This window comes from Hylobates moloch, unplaced genomic scaffold, assembly GCF_009828535.3.
Source record: "Hylobates moloch isolate HMO894 unplaced genomic scaffold, HMol_V3 SCAFFOLD_15, whole genome shotgun sequence".
Classification (NCBI taxonomy): Eukaryota; Metazoa; Chordata; class Mammalia; order Primates; family Hylobatidae; genus Hylobates; species Hylobates moloch.
The window spans coordinates 8,748,401-8,759,094 of NW_026652290.1; the positions used below are offsets into that span (position 1 = coordinate 8,748,401).

The 10,694-nt window shown below is 49.7% G+C and overlaps 1 protein-coding gene across 2 annotated transcripts in view; it reads left to right on the forward strand.

The window, feature by feature from the left end:
- Positions 1-10,694, forward strand: part of TET3 (tet methylcytosine dioxygenase 3) — a 130,081-nt gene that overhangs the window by 104,625 nt on the left and 14,762 nt on the right. For both annotated transcript variants that reach the window (XM_032176527.2, XM_032176528.2), the window contains exons 8-9: positions 3,625-3,714; positions 4,252-4,389. In XM_032176527.2, coding sequence (XP_032032418.1) covers positions 3,625-3,714; positions 4,252-4,389 — 228 coding nt within the window. The remainder of the gene's footprint in view (positions 1-3,624; positions 3,715-4,251; positions 4,390-10,694) is intronic.

The following is a 10,694-nucleotide window of genomic DNA, read 5'->3' on the forward strand; positions in this document are numbered from 1 at the left end:
AGGGGTGTGTGGAGGGCACCAAATGTGAAAAATTAGACCTAGCAGTTATGGGTGCCCCAGGCTCTTCCAATTTAAACCATCTCTTTTAGGTAAATATTCCAAATATCGAAGATACATATTCAAATTGCTTGTCAGAATTTGGCCCTCTCAGAGGTCATTTCTTCCCCCCATCTTCCCAGGACACCTTTCTGGGTGTGAGGTTTAGCAGGAAAGGCAGTCACCCGCGTGCGGGCCATCCTCTGGGCCTTCGCTGTACTTCCCAAGGTATCTCCCACCCTGCCTGGCTGCCGGACAGACGTCTCTGGGCAGTTGTCCGGGCCCTTGCAGTCTCTATGCTGGAGGCCTGGCCTGATCCCTGGGCTCTGGACTGGTGTCCATACAGTACGACCGCTAGGCACGGCACCTTCTCTCTGCAGGCTCCTTACCTAGACCCCTTCCCTGCAGAGCCTCCCCCAGCCCCAAGACAACAGGGGAAGCTGCCCTGAGGCCGTGGGGGCCAGAGCATCTGCTCAGGCCGCCTCCCCTCTGTTGTTTGTCCTCTGATGCCTGCATGGCAAAGGCCCTCCCGAGAGGCGGTCTCCACTCAGCTCCAAATGCAAGGAAGGCACGAGCCTATCCAGGCTGTCTGCCACTTTACCTTCCTCCTGCCTGGGCTCCTGAGCGGGTGGAGTGCTGGCTTCCTTTGCTAGGATACAGACAAATATCCAAATATGTGAACTCAAGTCACAACCTTCCAAATCTCTCCAAGCTCCTAGTACCAGAAGGGCTTCCCACTTCCCATGGCGCAGGGACACCCTCTCTACACCAAAGCCTATGTCACCTTCTGTGCTCTGACTGCCAAGCTTGGGTCCTCATAAGCAAAAGGAAGCATTTTCAAATTCAGAACTCTGTTTACCCCAGACCTGGCTTTTAGACTTAAATAGTCTAATAGACCTGCATGCAAATAGTCTAATTTGTTATTAGATTTTTATTTATGGTAAGATTCACCCTCCCCTACAAGCAGCAGATGTGGTTGCTTCAATGAATGGAGCCCTGGGGCCACCAGGTCCTAAGAACTACCAGGAATGGAAAGACATTGGCTTAATTTCTCTCAAATTCTTTCCCTCTTCTACCAGCCGCCACTTCCTGTGCTCTTACGATGTGCTAAGCACTGTGCCAAGCCCCTCACAGGTTTCTCAGATGATTTCATGACCCCTCCACCCCAGTGATCTAGGCAGTGTTACCTGTCACTTTACGGATGAGGCAGATGGCTTCCTTAAGCCCATGTGGCTAGTTCATGGTGAAGGCAGGTTTGAAACTCAGGCCTGTGTGTCCCTAGAGCTCACAAGCCTTGCCCCCTGCTGTGCTGGTGGCAGCATCTGGACAGCAGGCAGGGAGGTGGCCCGGCCTCACTGGCCGAGGCTGGCCTGGTCAAGAGTGGCTGGCAGCCCTGGCGACCCCACTGGATGTACAGCTGAGCTGTGGGTCTCCACCTTCCATTTCTCATGCTGTGTGCTTGGTTCTTTTTCTCTTTCCTCTCTTCCTGCTTTCTTCTTCATAAACCCTTTGTGCCTGTGCTCATGGTATCCTAGGAGCCCTTCAAGCCCTGCTTGTTTTTGGAGGGCCAGACAGAGGCTGTAGATACCTGGAACTCTCTGCCACATGTCACCAGGGGCTGCTGCTTCACGTAGAGCAGTGCTGTCCCACAGTACTTTCTGTGATGGTGGAAACATTCTCTGCTGTCCATACAGGAGCCACGTGTAGCTGCTGAGTATTTAAAATGGGACTAGTGCAACTGAGGGAATGAATTTCTTTAATTTTTTTTTTTTTTTATTATACTTTAGGTTTTAGGGTACATGTGCACAATGTGCAGGTTTGTTACATATGTATCCATGTGTCATGTTGATTTCCTGCACCCATTAGCTCGTCATTTAGCATTAGGTATATCTCCTAATGCTGTCCCCGCCCCCCCCGCCCCCCACCCCACAACAGTACCCGGAATGTGACGTTCCCCTTCCTGTGTCCATGAGTTCTCATTGTTCAATTCCCACCTATGAGTGAGAACATGCGGTGTTTGGTTTTTTGTCCTTGCGATAGTTTACTGAGAATGATGTTTTCCAGTTTCATCCATGTCCCTACAAAGGACACGAACTCATCATTTTTTATGGCTGCATAGTATTCCATGGTGTATATGTGCCACATTTTCTTAATCCAGTCTATCGTTGTTGGACATTTGGGTTGGTTCCAAGTCTTTGCTATTGTGACAAAGGGCTAATATCCAGAATCTACAATGAACTCAAACAAATTTACAAGAAGAAAACAAACAACCCCATCAAAAAGTGGGCAAAGGACATGAACAGACACTTCTCAAAAGAAGACATTTATGCAGCCAGAAAACACATGAAGAAATGCTCATCATCACTGGCCATCAGAGAAATGCAAATCAAAACCACAGTGAGATACCATCTCACACCAGTTAGAATGGCCATCATTAAAAAATCAGGAAACAACAGGTGCTGGAGAGGATGTGGAGAAACAGGAACACTTTTACACTGTTGGTGGGACTGTAAACTAGTTCAACCATTGTGGAAGTCAGTGTGGCGATTCCTCAGGGATCTAGAACTAGAAATACCATTTGACCCAGCCATCCCATTACTGGGTATATACCCAAAGGAGTATAAATCATGCTGCTATAAAGACACATGCACACGTATGTTTATTGCAGCACTATTCACAATAGCAAAGACTTGGAATTTCTTTAATGTTTATTAGAATTCAGGCCGGGCATGGTGGCTCATGCCTGTAATCCTAGCATTTTGGGAGGCCAAGGCGGGTGGATCACCTGAGGTCAGGAGTTTGAGACCAGCCTGGCCAACATGGCAAAACCCCGTCTCTACTAAAAATATAAAAGAAATTAGCCGGGTGTGGGCACCTGTAATCCCAGCTACTCGGGAGGCTGAGGCAGGAGAATTGCTTGAACCCAGGAGGTTGCAGTGAGCCAAGATCGTGCCACTGTACTCCAGCCTGGGTGACAGAGTGAGCCTCTGTCTCAAAGAAAAAAAAAATAGAATTCATCTGTATATCTGTAGCTACATGTGGTTTGTGAATAACATTACGTAGTACGAGTCTAGCAGCTGGAGCTTTGAAGTCTGTCCGTATCCCTCCCTGTCTTATGACAGGCTCTGGGCTGGGCTGGGCTGGGCTGGCTATGGAATTTCTAGCATGGATCCTGCGTCTCTCTTCCTGTCTGTAGCCTGGGAGGAAGGATCCACAGTTGTTGCTCTTGGCTTTTTCATTCCCACTATGCCACACCTCTGACCTAGGGTGTTCAGCACTCGAAAGCAAGAAACTGTTTGATATGTTCTGGGCTGAACTGGGCGGGAGCCTGAAGGAGCAGTAGTTTAGCAGGCAGGATGACTAGACCTTCAGGCCATGGCTTCCACAGCTTTTCCTGGGAGCCTCAGTGTCCCCAGCTGTGAAGTAGACACAGCACCACAGCCCTCCTGAAGGAAAGGCCAGAAAGACACCTGATGACACCTCCCTCCAGCCTCCCCCACGATGCTTCAGGAATGCCAATCCACTTCCAGGGTGCAGGGTCTGCCAGGCAGGGCTGCTCTGCATGTGTGACTGCTCCTCTCTCTGCAGGAAGAAGTGCTCCGGAAGAGTTTCCAGGACCTGGCCACCGAAGTCGCTCCCCTGTACAAGCGACTGGCCCCTCAGGCCTATCAGAACCAGGTAACAGGCCCTGGGCCTTTTGCTGCCCACATGTCACCGCCCACATCTCTGCTCAGGCTCTGAAGGTGGGAAGTGGGAGAGTGGGCTCTTTTGCTCTCTTATGGGAAGAGCCCAGTCCAGAAGTAAAGCGATATGATGTAGTTCTTTGATAAAAACCCCTTTTTTACGCCTGGCTGCCTGCATCCCACACCGTCCCTCTTCTATCCTGGTCTTCTCCCTTCGCCTGGTAACCCATCCACCTCCTCTGCTCTGGTATCCACTGGTGAGGCCTGAGTTTCTCTCACCTGTCACCCTTGTATCTCCTAGACAAAGCAAGGGGACTTGGGATAACCCAGAAGGAAGTAATTCCTACAGGAGCCTGAAAGTAACTTTTTTGTAGCTGGGGCCTCTCAGCCAGAAAACCTCCCTCCTGCAGTCGAAGGGCAAGGTGACTATCATCCTTAACATCCCTCCTTCCAAGACCTGGCCTCCCCAGGTGCAGAATCGGGGCCACTCGCCTCAGGTCATGTGAGCACCTCTCCTTGGCTGTCTACACAGGTGACCAACGAGGAAATAGCGATTGACTGCCGTCTGGGGCTGAAGGAAGGACGGCCCTTCGCGGGGGTTACGGCCTGCATGGACTTCTGTGCCCACGCCCACAAGGACCAGCATAACCTCTACAATGGGTGCACCGTGGTAAGCCTGTGCCCTGTCATAGCCCCACCTGTGGGGCAACTGTGGGAGGGAGTCCACCGTGGTCTTTTCAGAAAGGCAGGATGAGGGTAGGGAGGGACCTGGAGACAGGATCCTCAGAACTCTGGAAGGTTCCCTGCAAGACGGCCTGCCCTTGCCCACCTCCCAGAGAAAACCTCACCAGAAAACTCTTGAACAGACAAGGCTGGCTTTGTGTCTGTGTCTTAGGGGGATGCTGCAGGATGTAGCCCCTCAAGCACCTGGAGTGCCCAGTTATCTAAAGCGTGGGCCCTGGTCTCTGTGGACACTTGGATTTAAATGCAAACAAACCCTTGATTCATTCTTTGGACAAATGTGTATTGAGTACCAGCTGTGCCCAGGCACTGCTCTGCACGCTGCGGGATGAAACGGACAAAGTTCCTGCCCAAGTGTGTGTGGGAATGTCCTGTAGCAATGAAGGCCAAGAGGGAAAAATAAGTAGGGTGAGGGATAAAGCAACAGGAGATGCTATTTTAGATGAGGGGCTGCTCTGAGGAGGGGACATTTGAGTTGAGATGTGAATGGCGCAAGAGAGTGAGAGAGCTACTATCTAGGGGTAGAGTGCTCCAGGCAGAGGGACCAGCACGCGTGCAGACATCAAGCGGGGAGCAGGCTGGGTGTGTGTTCAGGGAACAACAGGAAGGGAGTAACTTACTGCAAGGGGCAGGGAGAGTGGGGTTGGAGAGGCCGGCAGGGACCAGCTCACAGGGAGCCTTGAGGGCCAGGGGAGGGTTGCAGGGTTTGCTCTAAGTATGATGGAAAGCTGTTGAGGGCTTCTCAGCTGGGCAGCAGTAAGTTTGCATTGTAAAGTTAGACGCACTCCTGCTGCTGCAGTTAGAGAATGAGGTGTGTGATGGTAGGGGCAGAGTGAGGTGAACGGGAGGGAATAAGAGGAAGGAGGCAAAGGAGGAGGCTGGGGCAGCCGTCCAGGCCAGAGGGGACACGGCTTGGGCAGGAGTTGGGGGAGGTGCTGATGGGACAGATTTTGGATGATGTGGAAGGGACTGCCCAGAGGATTTGCAGATGGGCTGGATTGTTATGTGAGCAGGACCTGAGGAGCACTCCAAGGCTTTTTGCTTGAGCATCTGGGTGACTGTTGGTAACATGGACCGAGATGTACAGTAACAGGGGAAGGCTGAATTTAGGAGTAAGAAATCAAGAGTCCTGTTTCAAGATGCCTGCTAGACATGCAGGTGGAGATGTGGAGTAGGCAGGGGGCAAGGAGGGTCTGGAGAGCACATCGTTTATAGTTAGAGCTGTGAGGCCGACGCCATCACCAGGGGAGTAAGTGCAGATGGAGAAGAGAGGTTTGGACTTGGGTAGGGGCTTCCTTGAAGGCATGATGCTGGCTGTCTGCTCTGCCTTTTAGCCAGGTTCTGGGCAGACAGGGCTTCCAGGGGCTGAGGACGAGGCAAGGGCACCAGCACATCTGCCTGGAAAGAGGGCTCCCAGATTCCAAGTGTAGCTTATGCCCCCTGGGGACTGATGGACCCACCTCGGGATTTCATTTCTCCACTTGTTCTCTATCACTGCATCCAAGACTGAGAAGCAAGAAGGGGCAGCTCCTGCTGGCACTCTGTTGTGAGGATTTCTAGGTGAAATACACAGAAAGGGCATGCCCACAGTGTTAGAGAGACGAAGGAGCCAGGGAGCCCTGGAAGGTGGGTGAGAGCAAGAGCACCATGAGGTGATCTGGATCACAGAGCTTCTAGAGTTTGGGGTTGAAAAAAGGAGTATTTTCTTCCAAAATGAAAAGTATTGTTTTTTCCTAAACAATACTCATTTTTAAAAAATTTAAATAATATTAAAAAGATTGCCTGAAATCTCAGAGATAACCAGTTAGCAGTTTGATAACCATCCATTCAGACACCCAAATGTGTATGTGTGCACGAATGGTTTTATGAAATTTTACCCAAATGGGGTCACATCATATATACATGCTGTTCTATGACCTGCTTTTCTTAAGCTTTCTATGTCAGTGGACTTCATTTTCTGAGGCTGTATGTATGGCTCTGCCATCATTTATTTAACCAGTCCCCTATCAATGGACAGTAAGTGCTTTCAGACATTTCCCTTCTGTAAACCACAGGGAGAGGCCATTCTTCTCACATATTTGTGCAGTGGCGCAGTAACCTCCTTGAGATTGCATTGATGTTTACTTTTACAGGCTTGGGGCACTAATTCTCCTACTTACTTGGCAACACTGGATTTTGTCAGTCTCTTTCATCTTTGCCTGCTGCCTGAGTGGGAAACATACAGGCAAACATACGATCTTATTTTAATTTGTGTTTATTTTATTACTAGAGAGGTTGAACATTTTTTCCTATTTCTTCTTACACATTTGAATTTCATCTTTGCGACTACCCTATTTATGTACTTTACTTATTTTTTTAATCAGGCTGCCCTTACCTTTTGATATTTGTAAAGTATCTCTTGTAGGAAATACAGCTTCTGCCACATCTCATCCTTTGAATTTTCCCTTTGGTCTGTTGTTTATAGCATTGGTCTGACAGACTGGTAGGAAGCAGGGCTGGGGCTGGCCAGTCCAACCCAGAAAGTACACAGGAGGTTGGTCAGAGCAGAGGAAGTCGTAGATCCACACATAGTCTGGGAAGAAACAAGCTGAGCAGGGCATGACACCAAACTCGGAGTGCCTCTAAGTGAAAGGGTTAATAAAGTTAGTGCCATAAAAATATAAGGCTTCTGTTCAGTGTAATAAAACACCATAATAACAATTGAAAGGCCAATACAAACTGGATGCCTTGAGTTATCCTTGAGTTAAGAAAAGCAGGTAAGGCCGGGCGCGGTGGCTTACGCCTGTAATCCCAGCACTTTGGGAGGCCGAGGTGGGTGGATCACCTGAGGTCAGGAGTTTGTGACCAGCCTGGTCAACATAGTGAAACCCCGTTTCTTCTAAAAATGCAAAAAATTAGCTAAGCATGGTGGCAGGAGCCTGTAATCCCAGCTACTTGGGAGGCTGAGGCAGGAGAATCGCTTGAACCCGGGAGGCAGAGGTTGCAGTGAGCCAAGATGGCGCCATTGCACTCCAGCCTGTGCAATAAGAGCAAAACTCTATCTCAAAAAAAAAAAAAGAAAGAAAGAAAAGCAGGTCAGGCTGGGCATGGTGGCTCACACGTGTAATGCCAGCACTTTGGGAGGCTGAGGTGGGAGGCTCACTTGAGCCCAGGAGTTTGAGACCAGCCTGAGGAATATGGCGAAACCCCGTCTCTACAAAAAATACCAAAAATTTGCTGGGCGTGGTTGTGCATGCTTGTAGTCCCATCTACTCAGGAGGCTGAGATGGGAGGATCACTTGAGCCCAGGAGGTCGAGACTGCAGTGAGCCGTGTCACACCACTGCACTGCAGCCTGGGCAATAGACTAAGACCTTATCTCAAAAAGAAAAAGAAAAAGAAAAGAAAAAGAAAAAGAAAAGCTGGTCACAGAATAGCATGTATATATAATGTGATCCGATTTGTAGTTTTATATAGCCATACATGCACATACACACACACATACATACATTCAGATGTCTGCGTAGTCATCTAAACACTAACAATGGCTAATAATTCACAGAGCTCCAACTGCTACAATATTTGTAACAAGTGATAAAGAAATTATAACTTTAATATGCAAAGATGACTTCGTGATTTAAAAAGTGACAAGTCATATATAGTAGTGGGCAAAAGTCATAATACTCACAAAAGAAGGAAGACAGTGAGAGAATTGTGTTAAAATGGGCCAAGGATTTATTTTAATTGGTTATGGTAAGACATGCAGACCTGGATAATTGTCAGGAAAGAACTTTATACTCAGATCCTAGAAACAGGAGGGCAGGTCATGCTCTGGGGCCACTTGGGGGAGCACCGGGCCGGTCAGGAGGCGGAAGAGGAAGAGTGAGGAGCATGGCCCAGAGTCTTTAGTGGGGTTTTGCAGGGAAGAATGGGTGATGCAGGGTAGTTACACTGGGGAAGTTTAGGATTGGACAGTTTGAATACTTTAGCAGGCTCTGAGCTATGGGGTGGTTCCTCATGCACAGCCCTCTATAAGGCCAGGGAAATATTGGCTTGGTGTGTGAGTTTGATAAAGAAGATGGCTGGGGGTGTGAGCTCTGGATTTGTTGGTTCATATATCAGAGGCACACTCGCAGGGAGCCATTTGCTATCTCTGGGAATTAAGTAGCCCTGGGAGGGGCAGCCTCTCTGGGATCAAGACCTCAAAGGCCAGAGCATCAAAAATATAGAAAATAAGAAAATATAGTCAACACAAGAGTAGAGAGTAAACTTGAATAAAAAAGCAAATCTTGTGAGAAATGTACACCAACAACGAGATTGATTTTAACAGTGAGCAAAAAGTTTTTAAAGAAATTAGTGGAAAAAATATAGGAAAGTTGAAACAGATTCTGCTGGTATGAGTGAAAAACCGAATCATTTTTGAGGGTAGTCTGGCAGTATGTGGCAGTTCTACTTAACATTCATTCTAAGGAATTAAGAATCTTACAAAATTTAGCTAAAAGGGTATTTCAAAAAGTATTATCATATAAAAAATTTGGAAACAAGTTGAAATATTTGATAATGAGATTAACACACTGATGCAGTAGAATAATATTACACAGCTCTAATCATAAATGCACAGGAAAATATTTATACTGTGTTAAGAAAAAAAGAAGCTATTATATGACCATATGCATAATATCCCCTTTAATTACCAAAAAGTAATTGTGTACTTGTGTATGTACACAATTAGGTGACCGTGATATTTAAAGTGATTACTTCTGGGTGGTGGGATGGGAGATTTTGTTAACTTTTTGCTTGCCTAAATTTTCTACAATCAGCACATAGAGTTTATAATAAAAAGGAAACTTTTTTTTTTTTTTTTTTTTGAGACGGAGTTTCACTCTTGTTGCCCAGGCTGGAGTGTAGTGGCATGATCTTGGCTCACTGCAACCTCCATCTCTGGGTTCAAGCAATTCTCCTGTCTCAGCCTCCCAAGTAGCTGGGATTACAGGCTCAAGCCACCACGCCCGGCTAATTTTTATATTTTTGGTAGAGACAGGGTTTCATCATATTGGTCAGGCTGGTCTCGACCTCCTGACCTCAGGTGATGCGCCTGCCTTGGCCTCCCAAAAGGAAACATATTTTAAGAGCAAAAGGAGGCTGAGTGTTTAGAACAAGGAAGATAATGGCGGACGGTCCGAGCTTCACTGGACAACGTGGTGCCATGGCGTCAGTGCTATGCCAGAGGGCAGAGCAAGCCTCCAGGTCCTGGCCAGGCCCCTTGCCAGGTATCTCATCTCTTCTCAGCCTTCTTAGGATCATAGGAGATAATGTGCCTTGAAAGTTGATGAGTGGCTCCCTTCCCCTTCCCCTCCCCCCTCCCCCCCCCCCCCCCCCGTCCTGTCCTGTCCTTTCCTTTCCTTCCCTTCCCTTCTTCCCTCTGTTGCCCGGGCTGGAGTATAGTCGGCACGCTGCAGACTCCCTGCCTCCGGCTCCAGTGATTCTCCTGCCTCGGCCTGCAGGCTGCCTGGGATTGCGGGCGCGCGCCACCACCTCAGCCTGGTTTTTGTCCTTTGGCTGGAGGCGCCGTTTCGCCATGTTGGCCAGGCTGCTCTCCAGCTCCTGACCTCGAGTGGTCTGCCCGCCTCGGCCTCCCGAGGTACTGGGACTGCAGACGGAGTCCTGCTCACTTGGTGCTTGGTGTTGCCCGGGCTGGAGTGCAGTGGCGTGGTCTTGGCTCGCTGCAGCCTCCGCCTCCCAGCCGCCTGCCTTGGCCTCCCAGGGTGCTGGGATTGCAGGCTCTGCCTGGCCGCCGCCCCGTCTGGGAGGTGGGGAGCGTCTCTGCCTGGCCGCCCATCGTCTGGGATGTGAGGAGCGCCTCTGCCCGGCCGCCCCGTCTGGGAAGTGAGGAGCGCCTCTGCCCGGCCCCCCATCGTCTGGGAAGTGAGGAGCGCCTCTGGCCGGCCACCCATAGTCTGGGAAGAAGTGAGGAGCTTCTCTGCCCGGCCGCCCCGTCTGGGAAGTGAGGAGCACCTCTGCCCAGCTGCCCCATCTGGGAAATGAGGAGCGCCTCTGCCCGGCCGCCCATGGTCTGGGAAGAAGTGAGGAGCTTCTCTGCCCGGCCGCCCTGTCTGGGAAGTGAGGAGCGCCTCTGCCCAGCTGCCCCGTCTGGGAAGTGAGGAGCACCTCTGCCCGGCCGCCCATGGTCTGGGAAGAAGTGAGGAGCTTCTCTGCCTGGCCGCCCCGTCTGGGAAGTGAGGAGTGCCTCTGCCCG